This window comes from Bubalus kerabau, chromosome 2 (assembly GCF_029407905.1).
Source record: "Bubalus kerabau isolate K-KA32 ecotype Philippines breed swamp buffalo chromosome 2, PCC_UOA_SB_1v2, whole genome shotgun sequence".
NCBI lineage: Eukaryota > Metazoa > Chordata > Mammalia > Artiodactyla > Bovidae > Bubalus > Bubalus kerabau.
In genome coordinates this window covers 174601804-174629186 of record NC_073625.1, presented here as the reverse complement: position 1 = coordinate 174629186, position 27383 = coordinate 174601804, and the positions used below count along the sequence as shown (strand labels likewise).

Genomic DNA, 27383 nt, shown 5'->3' with positions numbered 1-27383 from the left:
ATGCCATTTTGCAGCAACATGGGTGGACTTAGAGATATCATACTAAGTGAAGGAAGTCAGAGAAAGACAAATATAATATCATTTATATGGATTGGGGGCAGGAGGAAAAGGGGACGACAGAGTATGAGATGGCTGGATGGCATCACTGACTCAATTAGACATGAGTCTGAATGAACTCCAGGAGTTGGTGATGGACAGGGAGGCCTGGGGTGCTGCAATTCATGTGGTCGCAAAGAGTCGGACACGACCGAGTGACTGAACTGAACTGAACTGATATGTGCAACCTAAAAAAAGATACAAATAAGCTTATTTACAAAAGATAAAGAGACTCATAGACATAGAAAACAAACATGGTTACCAAAGAGGAAAGAGAGGTGTGGGGGAGGGATAATTTAGGAGGTTGGGATTAACACATATCTACTGCTGCTGCTGCTGCTAAATCACTTCAGTCGTGTCCAACTCTGTGCGACCCCATAGACGGCAGCCCACCAGGCTCCCCTGTCCCTGGAATTTTCCAGGCAAGAACACTGGAGTGGGTTGCCATTTCCTTCTCCAGTGCATGAAAGTGAAAAGTGAAAGTGAAGTTGCTCAGTCGTATCCAACTCTTAGCAACCCCATGGACTACAGCCTACCAGGCTTCTCTGTCCATGGGATTTTCCAGGCAAGAGTACTGGAGTGGAGTGCCATCACCTTCTCCAACATATACCTCAGTTCAGTTCAGTTCAGTCACTCAGTCATGTCCAACTCTTTGTGACCACATGAATCGCAGCACCCCAGGCCTCCCTGTCCATCATCAACTCCCGGGGTTCACTCAGACTCACGTCCATCAAGTCAGTGATGCCATCCAGCCATCTCATCCTCTGTCGTCCCCTTCTCCTCCTGTCCCCGATCCCTCCCAGCACCAGAGTCTTTTCCAATGAGTCAGCTCTTCGCATGAGGTGGCCAAAGTACTGGAGTTTCAGCCCCAGCATCAGTCTTTCCAAAGAAATCCCAGGGCTGATCTCCTTCAGAATGGACTGGTTGGATCTCCTTGCAGTCCAAGGGACTCTCAAGAGTCTTCTCCAACACCACAGTTCAAAAGCATCAATTCTTCAGTGCTCAGCCTTCTTCACAGTCCAACTCTCACACCCATACATGACCACAGGAAAAACCATAGCCTTGACTAGACAGACCTTTGTTGGCAAAGTAATGTCTCTGCTTTTGAATATGCTATCTAGGTTGGTCATAACTTTCCTTCCAAGGAGTAAGTGTCTTTACTACTATATATAAAATGAACAACAAGGACCTACTGTATTGCAAAGGGAACTATACTCAATATTTTGTAATAACCTATAAGGGAAAAGAACTTGAAAAGGAACATATATATGTGTGTGTGTGTGTATATATATATATATATATATATATATATATATATATATCTGAGTCACTATGCTGTACACTTGAAACTTTGTAAATCAACTGTACTTCTATTTAAAAAAAAAAAAAGGCCATAACCTCTGTGGGTGGGATACAGCACCAGAATCAGTTTATTCTTTTAAAGATTCCCCAGATGATTAAAATGTGCAGCCAAAATTGACAACCACCCCTTATAGGCGCTTGAAGACATGAAACACACGTACATTAACTAACAACGCTGAGTTCTTAGAGGTGCACTGAAATGAACTATCTGTGTTCCAAGGCTCAGGGCAGGGAGAAGGCAAGGTGAGCAGAGAGCTTGAGGGGCCTTGGAGAAGCAGTGGGATCTTCCTGACCTGAGCGCTTTGAAGCTGGTATCTCAGTGTGGGGAGGAATGGGTGAGAGCAAAAGTATGTGTGCGAACATAGAGGGTGTGTCATTCTGGACCCGATCAGAAGAGAGAAACCACACAGTAATTTCAACAAGAAAATATAAAAACTCACTGACTGTAACAGAGCACTAGAATAATGAAGCAGCTAAGAGAGAATAATCTCTTAGCTGCTAAGAGAGAACTCTGAAGGCTATAGGAATGCAGGTATCAGGATGCCCACTCCCGTAAGACTGAGACAGGGCCCCCAGTGGAGAGTCCTCTGCCACCCAGGCTGAGGTCCAGACTTTGCTGACACAGCATCGCTCACTCATGGGCAGAGAAGTCACTGTGGTGTTACTCTGGCAGAACCTTCCAGAAACCTGCCCTCCAGGTGCTAGAGAAACTGATGAGGGGGCCACTGAGGCAGCACAGGAGAACCAGGAGGCAAAACCCAGCAGTGTCCCCTACAAGTGAGTGCAGGCTCAGAAAGGCTACAGAACCTCCCGCAGGGAATTGGCAAAGCTAGAGTTCTGCCCAGATCCATCTTTCCTGCACGTTTGGCTACCTCTCTGAATGAACTGAAGTACAAGATCAAAGCTCAGGTTGTTGACGTAGGCTGCCCCTGGATGGAACAGTGTTTGTGCTCAATGAAGTCAGTGGGAGGGGGCTCCTGGAGGAGGTGAGGCTTCCACTGAACCTAAAGGGGCATTGATATTAGGGAACTTTGGGAAATGAGGGAGAGAATGGGAGGAGGCAGCTTCCAGGCTGCCTTTGCAACACAAGCCACACTGAACAATTTCCCCAGCTGAAAAGCTGACCCGGGCACAGACAGTAGAAGGACATAGGTGAGGGGAAGAAGGACAGAGGTAGAACAGAATCAAGGAAGCCCCTATATGACAAAGAACTTGGATTTGAGCAGATATGACATCAACTCCATGAGAATCAGAGCCCAGGGACTCGGGGTTCTAGGACCCGTCAATCGCATGCCAACCTCTCAGTGAAATGAACACAGGGTAGCAGATGCCAGCTCTGCAGTCACACAGACCAGAACCAGAGTGCCAGCTCCAGCGTTTAGCTGTATGTCCTGGGGCAAGTCCTTCTACCTTTCTGAGTCCCAGGGCTCCTTATCTGTCATTTGGAAACAATGATTCCTCTTTGCAGGCTCACCCTGATGAAGTCCCCAGCAGGCAGCCTGGCACACAGCACGTCTTTCATCACTGGTAGATTCCCTCTCCCTGGCTTTTACTCTGTAGGCACTTTCTGTCTTCTAAAACAGGAGTCCCCAGCCTCCAAGAATCTAATGCCTGATGATCCAAGGTGGAGCTGATGCAATAACAATAGAGATAAAGTGCACAATAAATTTAATGTGCTTGAATCATCGTGAAACCATCCCCCTCTTCTGGTCCATGGAAAAATTGTCTTCCACAAAACTGGTCCCTGGGGGCAGAAAGCTTGGGGACTGCTGTTTTAAAACAGTCTGTGCCTCTGAAAGTAAATGTTTTAAATTCAAAGTTCCAGAATCCTAAATAGGTGCAGCTGGGGAGTGCCAAGGTCTGGCAGCCAATAACATCCTCTTGACATTCTGTGTTCACAACTCTGCACTCTCCACTTGGAAGGAAAAACTCAGGTTTAAGGGACACAACCACTGTATCCTTGGCTCCACGGCCAGATGGCACCATGAAGCAATGTTGCCTGCCCAATCTCCACAGGGCAGATAATGGTGCTTCTCTATCTTTTAGGAGGAGAAGTCACCAAGCCACGATTTGCTCAATTCTTCCACGGCAGCCTGGCCAGTCTCACCATTCGCCCTGGCAAAATGGACAGTCAGAAGGTGATTTCCTGCCTGCAGGCCTGCAAGGAAGGGCTGGATATCAATTCCCTGGAAAGCCTGGGCCAAGGAATAAAGGTAAGAAAGTAGCCAGCCTAGCCCCCGGTCAGATGGTGCTTTGTGAGGGGGAGGCACCCAGCACCAGTGCGCTCCTGGAAGCCGAGTTGTTCCTTGCCATGTGACACAGAGACGGTGCCATGGCGAAGGTGTGGCCACAGTGGGGAGAATCATGACCATGACTACACAACAGACTTTGTGCCATCTCCTGAAATTCCTTGACAAAGCCTGAGGATAATCAGATCGATGCACAAAAGCAGGCACACGTTCAATGTCTACCTGAAGGAAATTGTCATATTTCACTGTTTACCTTGGTGGTGGGCTGCTTTGTTGTTTATTTGCCCAAAGGAACTGAGGGATCATGCAAGCATACCTTTCAGAAATACAAAAAAAGTAGAATTAAAATTTTGGACCATGGACAATATGAATTAGGACAGAAGGTCATCCTGGTGTGGGATGGGATTAGAAAGCAGATGCTGAGGTCATTGGGTCCTCCATTATTAAGTTGAAGCCCAGATTGGGCTCCAGGCAATGTCTCCCATCAGAGAGAATACTAGCCGATTTACGATTTTTGTCATCCATACACGATATAACTAAAGTGATCCCAGGGAATCCCAGCTACATTTTGAGAAAAGCTCCTCCTGAGGGGGCAGGATATGGCTGACTGTCCTCATCAAGCCCCTCAGCCCCAATGGGCAGGGATAGCTCTGGCCTCACCTGGATCAGGGAGCAAGTGCCAGCCTCAGGCCTCAGGGTCCTGAGCAAATAGAGGGGTAAACATCATCACGGCCTGTGCTCTATCATAGCAGATCCCAGTGGAAGCAGGCAGTCCCTTGGCCTCTTCTCTGGGAGTCAGGGTGGCCCTCGAGCCCTAAGAAGTTTTCCCAAGGAGGCAGTGACCAGAGCAGAGGTTTCCCACTGCTTCCCATCTGTCCCCACTCATCATTGTCCATGGAGCTGCCCTGCCTTTCTGTCCCTAGCCAGAGCCCAAGGAGTCACACCTCCAACAGAGGAGCCTCTTGTTTACATTTTTAGTGGGCAATTGTTTGTGGGGCTGTGATTCAGGCTGGCCTTGAAGGAACCAGTGGTCTGGGTACATTATGCTTCTCTTTCTGTAGCAGTCACTTCAGCAAACATTCCACAGACAACCACAGAATTCAGTTCTGGGCAGAGTAGAGGGAAACAGAAGTGAATGGTCCAAGCTTACTGTCTTTGGGAAACTCAGTGGTCCAAGCAGATACCTGTTATTTACAAGCACCAACATTTACTGAGGGTCTCCCAGGTGCCAGGCACTGTTCTAAAAGCTTTATGGATTTAACTCCCTTAAGCCCTAGGTAACCCTATGATAAAAAGAATTATACCATGAATATTCCCATTTTGCACCTGAGGAATGGAGGCATCAAAGAGAAAGTTTCCAAGGATCTCACAGTGAGTAAAGAGCAGAGCCAGAATGTGAACCCAGACAGCTCTGCTCCAGAGCTTCAGAACCTGGGGCACGGGCAGTAAGGGAAGGCTCCTTCAAGGAATTTGACTCCTCAGGCAAATTCGGTCTGAGCACATTGTTAAGGATGAGTAAGAACCAACCAGGAAAAAGGGAGGGAGTGGTGAGGGAGAGGGCAGGGAGGTCACTCTAGGTGGAAGGTCAGTGTTACAAGTACCAAAGTTGCAGGAAGAAAACTAGAAAGAGACCAGAGAGGTAGGCAGAGGCCACATCATGGGGCCTTATTCAGTTCAGTTCAGTCACTCAGTCATGTCCGACTCTTTGCAACCCCATGAATCGCAGCACCCCAGGCCTCCCCGTCCATCACCAACTCCCGGAATTCACTCAGACTCACATCCCTCGAGTCAGTGATGCCATCCAGCCATCTCATCCTCTGTTGTCCCCTTCTCCTCCTGCCCCCAATCCCTCCCAGAATCAGAGTCTTTTCCAATGAGTCAACTCTTCGCATGAGGTGGCCAAAGTACTGGAGTTTCAGCTTTAGCATCATTCCTTCCAAAGAAATCCCAGAGCTGATCTCCTTCAGAATGGACTGGTTGGATCTCCTTGCAGTCCAAGGGACTCTCAAGAGTCTTCTCCAACACCACAGTTCAAAAGCATCAATTCTTCGGCGCTCAGCTTTCTTCACAGTCCAACTCTCACATCCATACATGACCACAGGAAAAACCATAGCCTTGACTAGACGGACCTTTGCTGGCAAAATAATGTCTCTGCTTTTCAATATGCTATCTAGGTTGGTCATAACTTTTCTTCCAAGGAGTAAGCGTCTTTTAAAGTGGTATTTCTTTTTTTGGCAACAAGCAGTCATTGAAGGGCTCCATCCATGCAAGGGAACATGGTCTGGACAGGTGTGGGGTTCAGAATGCTCACCCTGGGACCTGGGTCAGTGGGAGATGATGGGAGGATTACATGGACAATGTAAAGAATGGCTTTCCAGTACACTGTTTAACATACATGAAAACACACACTCAGGTGCTCTGGGTACACAGCTAATCACCTGTCATCAAAGGAAACTCACAAGACCACATGAATTGCAAAGGCCAGCTTTCCACTGGTCAGTTTCTTGGCAGCTGGCCCAGGCAAGGCCCTCGTGGCACATTTCAGACAGGTATTCTCACAGGCAGAGCCTGGGGTTTGATCCTTGATCCCCTGTGTGTACTGTTCTTCCAGTGTTTGGTCAAGCCAGTGATGCAGAAATCTGCCCTCCAGTAGATCCTGAATCTGTCCCGTCTCTGATTCTGGATTTGCTCCCTGCCTCTGGGTGGATCTTTTCTACTCTGGACCATCCCCTGGGGCTACAGTGTCAGGACTCCAAGCACTGCAGAACAAATCAACCAAAGGTGCTACACTTAAAAACCACACATTCTCAGAAATATGAATTAAGAACCATAGCAATTCCTACCTAGTGATCATAGCCTGTGAAAGAGGAAGTGCTAAATTCAGTGGCACTCATAGCTGTGAGGGGTGGAGGAGGCTAATCTGACATTTTAGGATACTACCTGCTCAGAACCAGCCACTGCAAATGATCCTGTTCCATCCTCGGGATGCAGCAGGCAAGAACTAGATCACGTATGAAAAGTTAATGATAACACACACGACTTACGGTGCACCCACTGGGGGCTATTTTAGGTTCATTATCCCTACTTTTCACAACAAATTAAGTATTATGACCCATTTCAGATATAAGGAGATTGGGGCTCAGGGACTTGTCCAAAATAAGTCTAGGCTCTTTCCTCCGCACAGCTCAGATTAGAAGACATTCTTGAAAATGATTAAAATTGCTTCCTACCTGCATTCCCTCTTTTATCCCTCATTTTGTTTTTTTTTTTTTTTTTTTTTTTTTTCGGATTTTAAAACTGTATGTTTGTTTTTTTTGAATAATGACTAGTGTTTTCTCTGGGCTTCCCTGGTGGCTCAGGGATAAAGAATCTGCCTGCAGTGCAGGAGACAGCAGGAGACTCAGGTCCAAGCCCTGGATTGGGAAGATCCCCTGGAGAAGGGCATGACAACCCACTCCAATATTCTTGCCTGGAAAATCCCATGGACACAGGAGCCTGGCAGGCTATGGTCCATGGGATCGCAAAGAGTTTCAGACATGACTGAAGCGACTGAGCACACTGCACAGTTTTTCTCTACTGCCTCCCAGCCTCCTCCTTCCTCTCTGGCTAGTCCAAAAAAGCCAGAGCCTCCCACGAACTAAGGAAATATCTTGATCACTCACATGGACCCAGGCGGGTTCCTCTTCTCACTTGTTTTCCTCTGGAAAATGTGCGTTTCTGGATATTTCACCAGCTTGTCTGGAGTGAGTAAATGGCCAAGAGGGGTGCTGTTATGTATCCAAACAAGACACAGTGGAATCTTCAGATTCCTGAGGAAAATCTGCTTTTGATTTTCATAGCCTCATCCCTGCCAATGTGTCATCTCTAGTGTGGAAGTGTGGGAAAGAAGAACTTTGGGACAAAACATTTCTAGATTCAAAGCACAGTATGGATATTTCTGAGTGGGGTGACCTTGGGCAAGGTATTTTAATCCTTTAAACCCCAATTCCCTCATGTGTAAAATGGACTTAATATCATTGTGTAGCAATGTAAGAATTGAAAAATACATATATTTTATATTCTTACATATATTTATATATCAGATATAGCAAAGATATCCATATAGATGAGGTATAGATACAAATCTCCCCCAGAAAACCTGATAAATAGGCTCTGAACAAATCAATTCCCTTCTCCTGCTGGGTTGACCTTGCAGTTGGCATTGCTGCTGCCCCAGCTTCTTTTGAAAAGTAAGTCTGGGTGATATTTGCAACAGAATAGCCTCTATTGCGGTGAATCTTCCTCTGGCCCAGCACAGAAAAGCTGGCAGGTGCCCAACGGAAAGGGTAACATGCCCAGAGTGCCGTGGCCAGTCTGTTCCCCAAGAACAGCCCAGGGCTTTAGGCAGGGACTTAACTGATGTCCCAGCCTGACCCTCTAGGACAGCTGACAGTTCTGCAAAGGCCATCTGTCTAATCACTCCTTGGTTCAAAAAAAGAATCCACTGGCTACAGACCAGCTTTCCAGGCTGAGTGAGTGCTGATTCCCAAGAAGCCATCTCCTGCCCCTGTAGCAATGCCAGTGCCATTCTGTCTCCTGTAGTGCCAGCCTGACCTTTAGTCATGCCACAAAAGACAACACAAGCATACAAACAAAACCTACTCTAGCGGAAGATTTTATTGATCTTGTAAGAAAATGAGTTGGTGGCTAGGCCAGTGCCCACCTTATGCCCTGTGACAGTCTCTGGGATGCTCTGGAAGCCAGAACTGTGTATTCACTAGAGATCCAACACATTCCCTAACCCATCCTCTCTCAAGGAGGCTGCAGTGGGAATGCCTTCTGCTGATGCTGATGCCATGGGTTGCTGCCAGTCCATTCCTCTGGAAGCACTGCTTGATTTTCCTATGCAGCCCTCATGCAAGGCTCAGAAATCAGCCTTTTCTTCAGGGGACATCATCTTGTCTCATGCTTATCATGTACTGGACCTTGTGGTGATGCTGAAAAAGTCAGCCAACCCTGCTATGGGGGTGCTTGCAGTCTTCTGGGAGAGGAGACAGACAGCAAAAGCACCAGAAGACTTCTACAGCAGGGATTGTAGAGATGAGGGCAGGGGAAAACATAGAGACTTAAGTGGTATATTTAGAAGAATGATCTTGAATCTGCTCAGATCAGAAGTGGATGATTTGTAAAATACTGATAACTACTGATGATTCACCCGTGTGTGGCATCTCCACAGCTGAGCACTCTAAGCTAGTGAGTCAGCCCCAGCAAGAGAGAAGCCAGCCGGGGGCCCACTGTAGCATCACCCAGAGGCTGTGCATATGCCCAGAGGCTCCCAAATCCAACACAGGGAACAGTGCTTGGGACCACATGTCACAGCTCAGAGAGGCTCTGCTCAGGGCTTTGAGGATGGGAGAAAACTGGATCATAGGGAATGATGAACAGTGAGGGCAATGGTACCAGCATAGGCAAAGCCTCAGTTACAGTATTAAGAGTTATGATAAAAGCTATTATAGAATGAGTACCTTTTTTTAAGTGCTAGATACTTTATATACATTATCTTACTTAAGCTCCAGACAGGTAGGTATTAATATCCCCATTATTTTCAATGAAGAAATGAAGTCCAGAAAGGGGAAGTGAACAGTCCCAAGCTGTATTCTGTAGCTCGTTCTGGACCTGGGGCACAAAGTCTACACAGCCCCTGACCTTTCAAAAGTACCACATAGCCTTGGGGATGTGACTCATGCCTGGTAAGGAAGGGCTGAATTCTTCCCATGGATCAAACAATTGCAATAGCAAATGACTTCAAAACTCTATCACTTAGTGCTTAAAAGTTTATTTTTCTCCCACACTAAGTCAGGGAAATGAGGTAGGCTTTCTACCTAGAACACCAGGGTTGAGAAAGAAAACAGCTGGGGCATCCAGCAGGGCTCTTCACTACCTCAGCCCAGAGTGCCTGCATCACTTCCTCTCACATGCCATTGGGCAGACACAGTCACATGACCCACCTGCAGGTGGCTTGAGGCAGCTGAGAAGTACAGCCTCCAGGAAGGAAAGGAGAACACGGTTTGGGAAGCACTGATGATGATTTGCACCAAGGCTTGACTGAAAAGACAAGTGACTGGAAAAAAAGTCCTTTGGGGGAGTAAAAAGAAATGATACTGAGTAAAATATGGGTTGGAAGACCATTCACTCATTCATCTAACAGGGACTTCTGGGCACTCAGGATGAGGTTCTGAGATTCAGGGATAAGAGTCACAGCTCCCGTCCTCAGTGAGCTCACGGTCGCTGCACTATAAATATACTACCATTTCATGTGAGCTTCCCAAGTGGCTCGGTAGTAAAGAATCCTCCTGACAATGCAGGAGTCACAGGGTCAATCCTTGGATCAGGAAGCTCCCCTGGAGAAGGAAATGGCAATGCACTCCAGTATTCTTGCCTGGGAAATCCCATGGACAGAGGAGCCTGGTGGGCTACAGTCCGTGGGGTCCCCAAAGAGTCAGACACAACTTAAATAACAACAAACCATCTCATAGGCACTATAGGAACCCAGCGGGGACATAAGTGGGGGAAGCCAGGGAAGCTTTAAGGAGAACGTAACAATGAAACACTAGCATGATACTTGAAAGAGACCGAGATTGAGCTTCTGTTGGCTGAGGCCACCATGTGCGTTGTGCTCAGTTGTGTCCGACTGCAACCCCATGGTCTGTAGCCCACCAGGCTCCCCTGACCATGGAATTTCCCAGGCAAGAATACTGGAGTGGGTTGCCATGTGCAATGGCTCCACAGTGCTCATGAGACATCCACATCCTAGTGGGGTCCAGACAGAGAATGAGAAACTCTTATGAAGACATCCAGGTCATATCAGGGAAAAGCTAAACTAGATGTTTCCCTTAAACCATTCAGAATATACTGAATCTACTTCATGGAAAGAGCAATGCAAAATAAAACTACACTAAGATAGTATTTATCACCTATCAGATTGGCACAAATCCTAAAGTTTGACAGCATGCTCTTTTGTTGAGGTTTTGAGAAAAGAGCATTCTCATACACCGTGAGAGGGAGGGTATAGTGATATAATCCCTAGCAAAGGGAAATTTGGCAACATTGTTAAAATTTAAACTGCATATACCCTTTGACCTAGCAATTTCACTCAGGGATTTATTCTCCAGATATATTTACACACTTAAAAAGTGTTATATATAAAAGATTATTCATTATGGCATTATTGGTAGGAGATTGGAAACAACCCAAATGTTCATATTAGAGGACTGCTTAGATAATTTATTTAATATTAAATAATATTACACAACTTAAAAAAAAAAAAGACAAGACCTCCAAGACACAAGCTAGGTGAAAAAGCACAGTATAGCATGTAACAAGCTATCTTTGGTGGAAGAAAGAAGAAAAATGGGAATCTATATTCACTGATTACACATTCATTAAATGCTTAAATATAACTTTCAGGATAGGCTATGTTATGCTGCAGTAACAAATGACTTTAAAATTTCAATATATAGAAAATTTTTAAATTGTGCACACTTCATGCCCACTAAAGATTAGCTGCAACTCTTATCCATACCCCCCTCACTGTGAGACCCAGGCTGTTAGACCATTGGGGAACTTTGCAGTTTTCATGGCAGAGGGAAGGGGACATGGCACCATGAATTAACTGGCTGTTAAATCTTCTACCCAGGTTGTGAACCAAATAATACATTGGCCCACTCTCTGTTAGCCAAGCAAGTCACACTATTGAGTGCAACAGGACAAAAATGTATATCCTGTAGAAGGGTACCATAAGTTATGTGATTAAACCTGTTGACAGGCTCATATAAGCCTTTCACTGCTGCTGCTGCTGCTAAGTCGCTTTAGTCGTGTGAGATACCAGGGACCCCAAATGGGATGGATAGGCAGGTGACAGGTATGTAAATATCAAGTGATTAAAAGTCCTGGGAAACCAAAGTTTAGCACCAAGAAGGCAAGATCAAGAATCAGATCTAAGAGAGAGAGAAGGCCATTAACTTAAAAATGAACTTTATGATTGGAAGCTGAAAAGATGGGACATGGGGTGAGGAAGTGGAGTGCAGTGTGAATGGAGAAGCAGTTCAAGGTCAAAGTCAAGACAGCAAAAGGAGCTGAAGCCCCTGGTTTCCAGTCTGTCAGCTGAAGGGGTGGGCAGTCCAGGAGCTGAAAGTTTCTGAGAAGGACCTCATAGTAGCCTCGAGCATGAGCCCGCCAAAGGCTGGACCACAGGAGCATGATGACTAAAAAGGATTTATCCTGTGGCTCAGGGTGGTATTACCAGGAGTTTATAATCTCAGGCAATCGTACAGAGGAGAGTCCCAAAGTCCACCAGGGGAGAATAGAGATTGTTTGAGGGATTAAAACAGTCACTGTGCACACAGCTGCTGCACTTCCACAAGCTCTGGAGATGCCTCAGTGGCCTTTGTAGGAGATGGAGGGTCTCCGTGGAACTGTGAACATGCCTGACCATTCTCTCCTGTGATGCCCCTGTCTTCCAGTATCATTTCAACCCCTCGCAGTCCGTCCTGGTGATGGAAGGTGATGACATCGGGAATATCAACCGTGCCCTCCAGAAGGTCTCCTACATCAACTCCAGGCAGTTCCCAACTGCGGGAGTGCGGCGCCTGAAAGTCTCTTCCAAAGTCCAGTGAGTGGATGCTAGGCAGCCTGGGGCCCAGCCAAGGCATCAAGTATAGTCCCTGGGATATTCTCTTGCAAAATAGGATTCACCTCTCTTCAGCTGCTGGCAGCTTATCTACTGTCCCTTTGAGCCCACCCCAATGGATTTGTGTTCTCCTTTTGTTTTTTTTTTTAAGTGAAATATAATTGATGTAAAATATTATGTTACTTTCAGGTGTACTGCATAGTGATGTGACATTTGCATACATTATGAAATGATAACCATGATAAATCTGATAACCATGTCACTATACAAAGTTATTACAGTGCTATTGAGCATATTCCTTATGCTGTATGTCACATCCCTGCGGATATTTTATTTTATCACTGGAGGTGCGTGCCTCTTAACTTCCTTCACCTATTTCACCCCAACCCCAACCCCCACCCTCCTGGCCACCACCTGTTTGTTCTCTGTATCTATGAGTCTGGTTTGGTTTGGTTTTTTAGATTCCACATGTAAGTGAAATCCTACAGTCTTTCTCTGACTTATGTCACTTAACATAACATCCTCTGTTCATATTGTTGCAAACTGTAAGATTTTATTCTTTCTTATGACTTAGTAATATTCCATTGTGTGTGTATATATATATATATATATATAATAATTTATTAGTGCTATAGTATTAATATATCTATTAGATATATACTATATAAATATATACCGTAAATATGTCTAATTATATTTTAAATATATATACTATATATACACACAAATATGTATTTACCATAAATATATAAATCCACATCTTCTTTATCCATCTGTCCTTGGAGTGTTAGACTGCTTCCATATCGTAGTTAATGTGTGTAAATAATGCTGCAGCGAGCATTAGTGTGCATATATCTTATCAAATTGGCACTGTGCAGGAAAATGCTCAGAAATGAAATTGCTGGATTGTACAGCAAGTCTGTTTAGTTTTTATGAGGACCCTCCATACTTTACCATAGTGGCAGCACCAATTTGCAATTCCACCAGTAGTGCATAGAGGCTTCCTTTTCTCTACATCCTCGCCAACACTTATTATTTATTTTATTTTTGATATTAGCCATTCTGATAGGGGTGAGGTGGTACCTAGTGGTTTTGATTCACATTTCCCTGATGACTGCTGATATTGAACATCTTTTCATGTGTCTGTCGGCCATCTGTAAATCTTTGCAAAAATGTCTGTTCAGGTCCTCTGCCCATCTTTCAGTTGGATTATCTGTTTTTTGATGTAGAGTTGTATGAGTTTCTTGCCTATTTTGGATCTTAACCCCTTACTATATAGGGTATGTGCTCAGTCGTGTCTGACTCTTTGTGACCCCATGGACTACAACCCACCAGGCTCCTGTGTCCATGGAATTTTCCAGGCAAGAATACTGGAGTGGGTTGCCATCTTCTATTCCTGAGGATCTTCCCAACCCAGGGATCAAACCCACATCTCCTGCGTCTCCTGCATTGGGAGGCGGATTCTTTACCACTGTACCACCTGGGAAGTCCTCTTTACTATATACATCATTTGCAAATATCTTCTCCCATTTATTAGGCTGCCTTTTTATATTGTTGAGAGTTTCCTTCACTGTGCAAAAGCTTTTTAGTTGGATATAGTCCCATGTGTTTATTTTTGCTTTTGCTTCCATTGCCTGACGAGACAGATCCAAAATAATATTGCTGAGACCAATGTCAAAGAGCATACTTTCTGTGTTTTCTTCTAGGAGTTTTATGGTTTCGGGTCTTACTCATTCTGAGTTTATTTTTGTGTATGATGTGAGAAAGTAGTCCAGTTTGTTTCTTTTGCATGTAGCTGTCCAGTTTTTCCAACATCTATTGAAGCTGTCTTTTCCTCATTTTATATTTTTGCCTCCTTTGTCATTTATTAATTGACCATCTCTGCATGAGCTCAGTTCTGAGCTCTCTATTCTATTGCATTGATCTACATGTCTTTCTTTGTGCCAGTACCATACCTGTTTGGATCACTCTAGATTGGCAGCATAGTCTGAAGTCAGGGAGTGACTTCAGTGACCTTCAGCTTTGTTCCTCTTTGTCAAGACTGTTTTGGCTTTTTGAGGCCTTTTAAGGTCTTATACAAATTTTAGAATTTTTTGTTCTAGTTTGGTTAAAAAAAAAATACCCTTGGCATTGTGATAGAGATTGCATTGACTCTGTAGATTGACTTGGATGGTCAATTTAATAATATTAATCCTTCCAATCCATGAACATGCCATACATAACTTTCCATTTGTTTGTAACATCTTTAATTTCTTTCATCAGTGTTTTGTAGTTTCTGAGTACAGACATTTTACCTTCTTAATTAGATTTATCCCTAGGTATTTTATTCTTTCTGATGCAATTGTAAATGGTTTTCTTTTTCTTTTTCTGATAGATCGTTGTTAGTATATAGAAATGCAACAGATTTCTGCATATTAATTTTGTATCCTGCAACTTACTGAATTCATTTATTAGTTTTCATAGATTTTGGTAGCATCTTTAGGATTTTTCTATGTATAGTATCATGCTTCACAAGTGTTTATTAATTGAATTAAATTAACCAACCTAGCCTTAATAGAGTTGCTAAATACAATAAGTATGCAAGAGAAAGAGAAGGCATAGTTCTTGTCCCCAGGGATCAGAGTTAAATTAAAGAGATGAGACTATCACTGTGACATTTAGATAACACCTTTACTGGTCTATCAAATTGTTTCTCAGCCAAACATCTGCCTGGGAGGGCCACTAGGAAAGGGATCCCAGAAAAACTCCTGAGAAGCACAAAGGGAATCACCTGGCACCTGGAGCCATCAGGAGGACCCAAAAAGACAGCAAGAAGGGTGGGAAAGATGGGTCTGCTGCCTACCATGTTGCTGGGGCCTGGGACAGATGCCAAAACAGAGCTCACAGATGGCAAATACATCCAACAGTTCTAGTGATGGAGAAAGTGCTCCCACCTCCACACTAAAAGCCACCCCTGGAGGCTACGATAGGGAACAGGTAGCTGACCTCCGGGTCAACCCTACACTGTAGTGAAGAAGAGAGATCAGACTGCTGGTCCCCAGCTCTAGGACCAGGCTTCCGTAAACTGGCAAGGGGAGGGGCTGCTGGTGCCACAAAGGCCAAAAAAATAAAAAGTGGGAACAAGAGCCCACCACCACGGCCACACCTAGCCCACCCTGGAGAAGAAGATGGAGTGGCTCAGCCTACCCTGCCCCCAGGAACTTTGCCAAAGGATATAAGCTGATGGCTGCCACCAGCTGGAGTCCACTATCACTCCCAGAGCATCCATCTAGACCCTAGGGTTCTCCATGAAGCCTGGGTCTTGGTCGCAAGGAGCAGCAAAGTATGCCAGTGACACACATCCCTGATGAGGTCTGACGAGAGTGTTAGTCTGTCAGCATTTACTGAGCTCCAACCACGATGCAGGCTCTTGGGTGGCTTCCTATCTACATGTCACCTGCATTCAAGCCTTACTACTATAAGGTAATTATTGTCCCATTGTATAGATAAAGAGACTGAGGTTTACAGGAGTTGTGCTCCCTGCCCAGATCCTCCAAGCCCAGGAGTGGCAGAGTCGGGTGTGGACCCTTGCCTATCTCACTTCCCAGGCTTTGCTCTTGTTGTCACACCACCCTGGCTCCCAGACATTTTTGTGGTAGTGCATCAGGGCAAAGGAGTGTGGTTACAATAGCAGTCTGCTGGTACATCTGGAACAGGCATGCACGTGTGTGATGGCCTCATAGAGAGAGAGAACACATACACTGCTCCAGCAGACAGGGGAGACTAGCCCTGGGGTCTCACCTAGTAAGATGGCTGTAACTAACCAGCGAGACAACTTGTTTACTAAATCCTTATGCACAGAGTGAGCAGTTGCTGTCTAATTAATGTTTAATTACTTTGCTAAAGGACAATTAAAGGCTTAGTGGTTACTTGTTGCTGGGTATAAAAATTCCCATTTCTCCTAGAAGTCAATCTTTTTTTATGTCCCTAGATTGCTAGTAGTTTTGACTATATGTGTTCATGCTCAGTCATGTCTGATTCTTTGTGACCCTGTGGACTGTGGCCCACCAGACTCCACTGTCCATGGGATTTCCCAGGCAAGAATACTGGAGTGGGTTGCCATTTCCTACTGCAGGAGATCTTTCTGACCCAGGGATTGAACCCTGTCTCCTATATCTCTTGCACTGCAGGGGGATTCTTTACCACTTGAGCCAATAATGTAACTTTAAATTTGAATGTCTGCTGACATCATCAGAGGCTCTCAAGCAGTCAGGATGTCTCATTGAGGACTAAAGGTGGCTGCAGCTATCCTTGTCCATATTGGATGATGGATGGTTTCAACAATGACTGCTGTTTCCCCAGGTGCTTTGGAGAAGATGTGTGTATCAGCATCCCCGACATAGACGCCTACGTGATGGTGCTGCAGGCAGTCGAGCCCCAGATCACCCTCCATGGCACAGACCGCTTCTGGAGACCTGCCGCCCAGTTTGAAAGTGCCAGAGGGGTGATCCTCTTCCCTGACATCAAGATTGTGAGCACCTTCACCAAAGCTGAGGCTCCCAGTGACTTGAAGACCACAGGTACAGGTGCCTACACTGGGTCGAGGGGTGGTAGACCTTAAATTCTCACGTTAAGTATGTTTCTTGTTAAATCACACTTCAGGACAACAGTGTTGTTCACCATAGTGGGGTAATTTATAACAGAACAAAAAATCCTGGAGATAATGCAGATACATAACAGGGGGGAGTGAATGCCTTAGCAAACTGTGGTACTCCCACCTAAGAGGTGATGCCATGGCATCACTGGGTCAATGGACATGAGTTTGAACAAACTCAGGGAGATGGTGAAAGACAAACATGGATTGGTGTGCTGCAGTCCATGGGGTCGCAAAGAGTCGACACACCTTAGCGACTGAACTGCAACAACATATAAGAGGTATGATGCCGGAGGGGAGGCACTTATGCCAAACTGTAAGTTTAAAAAAAAAAAAAAGCAAGAAGTGAATTACAGAATATCTACACACATACTGATCACAACTACGTCAAGAAAAAAAGAAAAAAATACACAGAAAAATGCCCAGAAGGAAACACACCTAGTGCTAACAGTCTCTGAAAAGCAGAATGAGAGCTCATTTGTTTCTACTGTTCACTTTTGTACAACTGCAAAATGTTCTGTAGTAGGCATGTATCATTCTGGTGATCAGAAGAAAAGCTAAAGAAGCTTTAGCTGCATCTTAATATATACATTGGCAACCCACTCCAGTGTTCTTGCCTGGAGAATCCCAGGGACGGGGGAGCCTGGTGGGCTGCCATCTCTGGGGTCGCACAGAGTCGGACACGACTGAAGTGACTTAGCAGCAGCAAACATGCCCTTCAGTAATATCACTCTCAACTCTCAGGGAACTTTGCAATTGTTCTTTCCAGTGGTTTTATGGTTGGGAGGGCTGTTCAGTAAATGTAATTTGAATTACCTGCTAGGAAAAAACACTACATTGATCTGAAATCTATAGTGTATTCAGCTAGTAGGGGAAGAAAGATGGAAAGATAAAGAAAGAAGGCAGGAGACCACTGGGGCCAGAGCTACGGGAAGAATATGTTTGAGAACCATCTTTGCCTCCTCCTCCAAATGAATATTTTTGACTCTCCATCTCTGCCTCCAAAAGCAGCTGCTAATGATGTGCTAGTGCCAGTGGGCCTGAGACCCTGAAGGACTGCTTCTATAATAATCCTAATTACCCACTGCCTTAATCCATGCTGGTCCCTAGGAATGGGATGCCTGGCAAGGCTGTCCTTCTAAGCTCACAAAAATAGATGGTATTGGGCCAACTGTCCGGGCAGAACCATTTTCCAGTTACACCCCAAGGTGCATTGGGTCATGTGATCTTCCCTCTGGTCCTCATTTGTGGCTGAAATCAGACAGAAAAAGGAGAGACTCTGATTGCACGGGCTGCAGGCCATAGCTAAGAGTATCTGAATTCTCGAGGCCTGACATCAGCATGCAGGTAGTCCAGCGACAAGCAATTATATGGTTCCATGTGTCACCTTCTGTTTATGAGAAGTGCATGCAAACCATGTAGCCAAGTGCCTGAGAGCTATTATTAGTACTTTTAAAATTTTACTCTTATGGTTGTAAGAATAATCATTATTGTGGGTGCAGTAAACAAGCAGGCTAATGGCACTTCCACCAGTGACCCTCTCCACCATCCTTCTTCTGCCCCCATGGATTCACTTACTGTGCTGTTTCAGTACCACGGACACACACACCCCTCTCTCCCCCAGCACCTCTGTGTTAGTTTACACATCTGCTCATGGTCTGTCCTCAGCCTGGAAGGTCCTTCTCTGTCCTATTCCCTATTATTACTGAAAAAAACAGTCTACCTTCAATGTCTCCTCCAGAGGGAAGCCCCCAACCACTGGGTCAGCCCCCAGACTGACCCCAGACTATACAGCTGCCCAACCACTAAGCCTCCCTCTCACACACATTGGCAAGCCCATGATTGGTGATTATCTATTTACTAATAACCAGACAAGGAGCTCCTCTAGGACCAACCATGGCTGATTTTCCAATAAGTTTCTCAGCCCAGAACAGTCCCTTTAGGGCAGTGGGAAGCAGAGAAACTGCCAATGGAACATTTAGCCCATTATGCAAGCACGAGAGAAAAAGAAGATTGTGGGGTCAACACACCTCTGCCTAGGGGGAGCAATCAGTCAACCACGTAGGATCCTAGGAGCAAGGATGACCCAACCTGACCTCATAAGAATATGGCTCCAGAGAAACCCCAGAAACCATATGCCATTTGAAAGAAAGATATACATGCACCATTATTAATAATAGACCTTGTTAAGTGTTTATTAATGTGCTTTTAGATCTTGCCAACAATACACAAAGCCATTGACGTTGGCAAGCCTTTTAAAATTAAGCATGTGGAATTATTTATTAACAACATATATCCAGCGAGAATAAAAAATATTCTGGGTATTCCTTAAAAATTAAACAAAATAAAATAATTATTTCAAAATAGCTCTCTCATCTTTTGTGAATCCTTTTAAAATTTCTGTTTTCATAAATGTTTTATCATGCACAAAATAAAACAGTCTGCTTAATGAGTAAATATACTTATTGAAATGATCTCAGTTCACAAAATTTTTAATAAATGCCTGCAACATCAAAAACATTTGAAGAGCAACAGCCCAAAGGCTGAGACTTTCACAATGTATGAAATCAGAAAGTCATGGTTGGGGACTTCCCTGGTGGTCCAGTGGGGCTTCCCAGGTGGTAAAGAACTAGCCAATGAAGGAAACATAAAATACGTGGGTTCCCTGGGTCAGGAAGATCCCCTGGAGAAGGGCATGGCAACTCACTCCAGTATTCTTGCCAGGAGAATCTCACGAACGGAGGAGCCTGGAGGGCTATGGTCCATAGGGTCACAAAGAGTCAGAAATGACTGAAGCGATGTAGCACGCATGCACTGGTGGTCCAGTGGTTAAGACTTTGCCTTCCAATGCAGGGAGCAGGTTTGTTCTCTGGTCAGGGAGCTAAAAGCCTGCATAAAAAATAAAAAAAAAAAAAACACATAAAACAGAAGCAATATTTTTAACAACTTCAATAAAGACTTTAAAAATGGTCCACATCAAAAAAAATAAGAAGGTCATGGTTGCCATCACAGCTCCTCCCCAGCTGTCTGTGTAACCCCAGGCAATCTACCCCAATTCATGGACTGTCCATTCCCCGCTCAGGGAAATGGGGATAATAATGGTACCTCCTCTAGTGCCTGTCAGGATTTCCTCTGCACTGTGCCTAGAATAAAGCAAAGACTTCACAAATACCAATCACTTTTATTTTAAAGCAGGAGTTTAATTTAGGACTACCAGCCTGTCTAGCATCCAAGTACTCAGACATCCTCTGGGAAACTTGGGTGTCATAATATCAGTCAAGGACAGCTAGGCTGACCAATAGCTTGCCAACTAACCAATTTACTTACTTAATTATATCAACAGTGCGCCTCCACTTGAGCAATGTGTCATAATACAGCTGTCTATCAGCCTCTGGGTCAGATACTGAGGAGTCAGTCATGCAAAGCGCTGCCGAGAAGCTCAGAGTCTATTGGGAACAACAGAGACAGACGCCATAACCACGTGGGGAAAGCTGTGAGAGCCTCATGGAGGGGCACTCCCCTCTGGTCCCAAAGGAGACCAGTTCTTTCTTGAGCATCTACTCTGTGCCAGACACCATTTTCATTTTTTTCTTTCCTTTTTTCTTTTTCAAATTATAAAAGTATGATAATACATTTACAGGAGACTTGGAAAATACAGAACAAAGTTACATATAGTTCCACTATTTGTTGTTCACTCACTCAGTTGTGTCCAACTCTTTGTGAGTGCAGCTCCACTATATATTACAATTACTTTTTAAGTAGATAAGATTTTTAGTTGGAGTTTCAAAATAAACTCTCAAAAATTAATAGAATGAATAGAAAAGTAGAGGTGATGTAGTAGACCTGAAAACCACTATGAACCAACTCAACATAAGATTTATACAACCTTCACACAACAGCAGGATACAAATTCTATTCAAGTTCCCATAGACTATAAACCCGGAGACACAGAACACATTAAACAAGGTGCAAATTTTCATAGTTTAAAGGTACTGAAATCATACAGAGCCAGACACTGTTTTCCATCCTCTCAAGGCCCTCGCCCTCTTTGTGGATGAGGAAATCAACAGTTAAACTAGACACGTTCTCAGGAGCAGTGCTAGTACTCAGATTCACATCTTCTGACTGCAGTTTTCACGCTCTTCACACAAATTCATGCTGCCCAGCTTCAAGGGCTGCCTGGACATCCATCCAAGCAGAGATGGTGACCTGGGGGGACTTACAGCCTCTCCTCCTGACCCAGCCTGAACCTGGGGTACAGACATGGAGGAGGGGGTGTGTGGGAGCCAATATCTGTGCTGTCCTCATGCCCATGTTTCTCATTGTCTCTTCCCATAGCCCCCAAATCAGCAGTTTTAGAAGAAATGCTTCACAACTTAGATTTCTGTGACATTTTAGTGCTGGGAGGGGACTTGGACCCCAGACAGGAGTGCTTGGAGCTCAACCACAGTGAGCTCCACCAGCGACACCTGGATGCCACCAACTCCACAGCGGGTTACTCCATCTACGGTAAGGTGGTGCTCAATCCTGGACCCAGTGGTCCCCTCTCACCTCCAGGGAGTTGAGTGCAATGGGAGCTCCATCACCTATGGAGGACGTCAGGAGGGAACACTTGAGCTCAAAGCGTGGACTTCTAGCCCCTCTATGGACAAGCTTCTCCAGCCTCCTCTGGTCGTGGCTTCCATTCCATTCCTGAGGAAGTCTTCTGTAGAAACTAGGCGAAAGCCTGCTCTTATCATATTTGATCTCAGCAAGTATTACAGCAGCATTTGGCAGATTGAGGTCAAACATTCCAGTGAGAGCCAGTCTACATGGAAAATCTGTGCTTCAGCTTAATTGGTTCTTGGGACCTCTGCTTTCGCACATTGTCTGCCCCTAAATACCCCCAGCTCTTACCCTGGCCGAATTCAGGGGAGACCCACGCTCCCTGTAGGCACAGTCTGTCTCCACAGCATCTCCTCTTCTGCATTCTTATGACAGGTGTGATCTCTTGGCACAGGTGTGGGCTCCATGAGCCGCTACGAGCAGGTGCTGCGTCACCTCCGTTACCGCAACTGGCGTCCGGCTGCCCTGGAGTCCCGGCACTTCAGGATCAAGTGCTCAGAACTCAACGGGCGCTACACCAGCAATGAGTTCAACCTGGAGGTGAGTGAGTCCTGCGGTGATGAGGGACGCCTAGCTCACCCGTTCACTCCCTCATTTCTTCAGGAAACTGCCACCACTGGTCCACCAGCCACTCCCCATCAGAGCACCTTCTCCCTGCTCTTCCCAGGTCAGCGTCCTCCATGAGGTCAGAGTCCCGGACAGTGAGCACGTCAACCACCTTATCGCGCAGCCACCATTCCTCCAGTCCGTCCACCACCCGGAGTCCCAGGCTAGCATCCAGCACAGTTCAGGTGGGTCACCTGGGGAGAGGGACCTCAGGAGGCCAGGTGGTCACTGCAACTCAACAGTTAGGGTGCAGCAGCCAGAACTGAAGGCGGCACCCGGCTATGGAGAAGCTATGAGCCTGGCTCTGAGCTGCTCACAGCCTTGGGAGGGAGCTGGTCAAGTATACAAGGAGTTACAGGCAGTGTACAATAAAAGATGTTCGCACACAGGGCTGGAGTAAAATTTAGCATCTTTTTAAGCCCAACTCAAAGCTACATGCTACGTGGCACTTTCCCTGAACACCTCACGTATGCTCACACACACGTGTGCACCATATTGAAAAGGCTCCTACCCTTCCTTCTGTTCCAGTACGTACAATATTGTCTTCCTGTCTGGTGGGCACTTCTCTCTGTCCTGATTGAACTCCACAGTTCCTGGCTCTCAGGGCAGCTGCCCTATACTTTGATGGAAAAAGAAAGAGATAAAAGAGAGTGTGCATTTATTAAGCACCTGCTGTGTGCCTCTGTGAAAATTCACACAGATGATTTCATTTACTTCTCAAAACTACCCATGGGATAGGAATGGTTAAGTATATGTATATATAATCCTATATATAGGATTATAGTTGCTTTACAATGTTGTGTTAGTTTCTACTCTACGGAAAAGTGAATCACCTATATGTAGGTGATTTCTGGATTTCCTTCCCATTTGGATCACCACAGCATTGAGCAGAGTTCCCTGTGCTATACAGTTGGTTCTCATTAGTTATCTACTTTATACACAGTATCAAATTACAGCATTGTTTACAATAATCAGGACACAGAAACAACCTAACTGTCCATCAACAGAGGAGTGGATAAAGATGTGGCATACATACATGCAATGGAGTATTACTCAGCCATAAAGAAGAACAAAACTGGGTCATTTGTAGAACTGTGGATGGACCTAGAGATGTCCTACAGAGTAAAGTAAGTCAGAAAGATAAAAACAAATATGGTATATTAAAGCATGTATGTGGAATCTGAAAAAATTGGTATAGATGATCTTATTTACAAAACAGAAATAGAGACATAGATGCAGGCAATAAACATATGATTAAGTCTATTACATTACCGATAGATGACAAAAGGGAAGCCCAGAGAGACTAAGGTGCTGACCCAGAGTTCTCCAGCTGAGGTACGTGTAGGCAGATTTTAAGCTACACATGAATGTTTCAATCATGTTGCATCCTAAGAGTAAGCTAGTCCTTTGCTCACTATATCATGTGAATTCCTTCCTCGTTCCAGTGGTCCCAAGCATTGCCACAGTGGTCATCATCATCTCCGTGTGCATGCTAGTGTTTGTCGTGGCCATGGGCGTGTACCGGGTCGGGATCGCCCACCAGCACTTCATCCAAGAGACTGAGGCTGCCAAGGAAGCAGAGATGGACTGGGACGATTCTGCACTCACTATCACGGTCAACCCCATGGAGGTGATCCTCAGGCAGGGACTGGGAGCTTGAAGTGGGATGTCTCTCCTCCACTGGGTTCCATCCATTCTGTGCCAGAAGCCCTGTCCAGCTAGCCTAATCCCACTCATCCTTCCCTTCTCTGGGCTCCTCTAGCCCTCTCAACTTGAATGGTCCACACTTTCCCACCCACTGCATGCACTGCTCAAAAACCTGTGAACTGCTCTCAGCTAACAAACAGAACCAGACATTTCTTAAGCCAAGCAGCAAAGTGGTGTCTGTCCCTGGCCTCTCCCATAGTCTTTAACTCAGAGCTGACTCATACTCAGGGACTGAGGATTGAATTTTTTATTAGCTACCAGTATAAATTAGGTGGCTATGCTCCATCTGCCTGCAAAGCTCACTTAGAGGCTCAGAGTAGGTAAATACAAAAACACAATGCTAACACCTGCCGTTTATTGAGCACCCATCATGCCAGAACTGTCCTGGGTCCTCAGTGCACACATCACCTCATTTAATCTTCCCAGCAACCTGCGATGTAGGAGTCCCAATCCTCATTTACCAATGGGGGACCAACTCAGGGAAGCAAACTAAAGTGTTCAGGCTCCCATAACTGGCAATGTCAGCACCAGTATTCAAACTCACCACTGCCTGATTCTAAAGTTCTTATTGTCCTAATTGGCCATCAGCTCCCCAAATCTACACGAGTGTCCAGTGCTCCTGATCTGGGCATATGAATACCAACAAAAGCCACTTCCATTGTGCCCTTTGGTCTGCCCATGGGTGCTGGGTGGAGGGAAAGGCTGGAGCAGGAAAGCAAGGTGGCCACTGGCCATCGAGGTGCCACTGAGAAATGAAGTGTCCTAGCCTGTCCCCAGTTTCCCTCTCACCTGGATTCACGCTTCAGTTTCAGAGCCAGTGTGCTGACGAAGCTTCCATCAGGTGCTGAGGTGTAATGCTAAGTGCATCAGTGTGGGACCCCAGCATTTCCACCCTCATAGAACTGAGCCTCGGGCGTGGGATGCAAGATCATTATGCCTGAAGCAGTCTGATTACCTGGCCAGAGTGTGCTTGCCAAAGGGCTAACCTGGCAGTCAGTGAAGCAGGAGTAGGGCAAGCCTTTGGGGCTGGAGTGTCCAGGGAAGACTTCTTGGAGCCTAAGAGACACCTTGAAGAATGGGTAGGATTTAGGGGGAGGTAAAGATAGAAGAGAAAACACTACAGAAAAAGGGATGAAGATAGGCATGGGTGCGTGTCTTTTATGGCTAGTTTATCAACTCAAAGGATAAATCCAGATATCAAATTTTACTGGAATCACCAAAAAGCTCAGGGGAGGGGATAAGACTGGAAAAGAGTGGAGTGGAGTTTAGGACACAAGTCATGTGATGAAGGGCAGGCAAGGAAAATGAGGACCGTTAACTTTGCCTTCTGGAAGGAGTATTTTTGAGGGGCAGCACACCTGAGTCTTGGCTTAGAAGACCTTCTGCTCCCAGAGAAATTATTTTCCCACCTGGAAAAGGGATACAAACTTAAATGTCATTCTCTCACTGAGAAGCAAGTCACTAAAGACTTGGAAAGTTCCATGTAAATAGGTTCCAGAAATGCCAGAAAACAAACCTTAACCCAGGACTTCCCTGGTGGTCCAGTGGTTAAGACCCCACCTTCCAATGCACAGGGGTGCAGATCTGATCCCTGGTCAAGGAACCAAGGTCCCACCTGCTGTGGGGTTCTGCCAAAAATGTAAGTGTGTTAGTGTTAGTCGCTCAGTCATGTCTGACTCGTTGCGACCCCATGGACTGTAGCCTACCAGGCTCCTCTGTCTGTGGAATTCTCCAGACAAGAATACTGGAATAGGTTCCCTTCTCCAGGGGATCTTCCTGACCCAGGGATCAAATCCAGGTCTCCCACATTGTAGGCAGATTCTTTGCCATCTGAGCCACCAGAGAAGTCTCACCAAAAATTTAAAACAAGACAACAAGGACAAAACCTTAGCCCAAAAGGTTCACTGGATGATGGATGGGATGAACTTAAATGCACAGTACCTAAAACACAACAATTTACCTTAAGTCTGGATCTTGGAATTCGCCATTTCTTGTCTTCCTTAGTCCTCCGACTGGTCTATCTCCAAGGGACTTCCCTTCCAAAGTCCCTCTCCTGGCCCAAGGGTTTAGCATTAAGGGAAGAAGTTCCAAGGGGCCCTAATTATCTCCTTAATGGAGAGAGAGACTTAAGCGCCAACACGGCTTCTGTCTGATCCATGATGAGCATTTCCCTTCTCTCTCCTGACATCCAGAAACACGGAGCCCCAGGGCGTGGGGAAGAGGAGACTGAGGAAGAGGAGGAGGAGGAAGAAGCGGAGGAAGACAGCTCCAGCAGCAGCGAGTCCGAGGGCAGCGAAGAGGAGGAGGAAGGGGCGGGCAGGGGCAGACATGGGCAGAGTGGAGCCAGGCAAGCCCAGCTGGAGTGGGACGACTCCACCCTCCCCTACTAGTGCCCGGGGCCACGCCCACCCACCTGTCCGTTTTGTAAGCCCTGCCCCGATGTACACCCCAGCCTATCACATGTCGCCTCTAATTTCTATGATGGTCCCGGCAGGCCTTCCCCAACATTCTGGAACCCATGTTTTACGCCTTGGGCACTGCTCGTGTCCCAGTCCTGGGGCAGTTTCCAGAAGCCCAGCGTCATCCTCAGTGGGGATTTCAGGGTGAACTTTTTCCTGTGACCCCCACTTCTCTGGCCCTGGGCTCACCCAGCATTCTGTTAACTAGATCTGTGGGTTCTTTCTGTTTGCTCCTCCCCTGTAGGGGAGAAGGTCAGCCTTTATGTTGCTCCCCAATTGGGGCTCCGCTTCCCCAGGGCTCTTAGGTTCCAACCCACTGTGCGAGCACGGACTCCATGTTCTCTCCAAACAGTCTGGCAGGTTCTCCTCACCTGACTCTCTAGGCTGCTTCCTACAGGCAGGGTGGTCAGACTCCACACACGGGAGGTCTAAGTCCTCTGCACATCAAAGGAACATCCTTACCCAGGTGGAATTAAGTTTGCAGGACAGGTTAGCTTGGGCTCCCCTCACCCCACACACACATTTGCTCTCTCATTTTGGAGAGCCTTTTCCTTTGTTCTTCTTGAGGCCATAGAAGCTTATATGAAAAGTCCAAAACCAAGAATAGGTCCTTGGCCACAGCAGGGCCTGGTTCCCACCAAAGCGCTCTGAGAACCTGTCTTGCTGGCAGCCACTGAGACCTGCAGGGCTGCCCTACTGGCAGCTCCCACCACAGGACACCATGGAGGCCAGAAAGCATTCCACACAGCTACTGCCCCCGGCAGCAACTGAGACAAGCCTACAGCTGGGGAGCAGAAGGAAGGGCTGAGGAGATGGTACGACTGGGCTGTATGGTGGACACAGAGCTGGGTGACGAGGGTGGCTGGGCCCTCCCAGGCCAGAAGGTGGCCCCGAAGTGGACAAGGTTCTCACCGTCTAGTCTTAGGGTCCCTCATCCCCTAGTTCACAGTTCTGCCTCTTGAGAAGATACATTCCTCTTGGATGTATTGGAACAAGCA

The 27383-nt window shown here is 46.0% G+C and overlaps 1 protein-coding gene across 1 annotated transcript in view; it reads left to right on the top strand.

Moving 5' to 3' along the window:
* The window catches only part of CLSTN2 (calsyntenin 2), a 727708-nt gene extending 700990 nt beyond the window's left edge, over positions 1-26718 (top strand). The window contains exons 10-17 of the mRNA XM_055569528.1: positions 3505-3671; positions 12209-12357; positions 16717-16934; positions 21347-21517; positions 22008-22153; positions 22281-22404; positions 23665-23849; positions 26119-26718. Coding sequence (XP_055425503.1) covers positions 3505-3671; positions 12209-12357; positions 16717-16934; positions 21347-21517; positions 22008-22153; positions 22281-22404; positions 23665-23849; positions 26119-26316 — 1358 coding nt within the window. The 3' untranslated portion in view covers positions 26317-26718. The remainder of the gene's footprint in view (positions 1-3504; positions 3672-12208; positions 12358-16716; positions 16935-21346; positions 21518-22007; positions 22154-22280; positions 22405-23664; positions 23850-26118) is intronic.
* Positions 26719-27383: the final 665 nt, after the last annotated feature.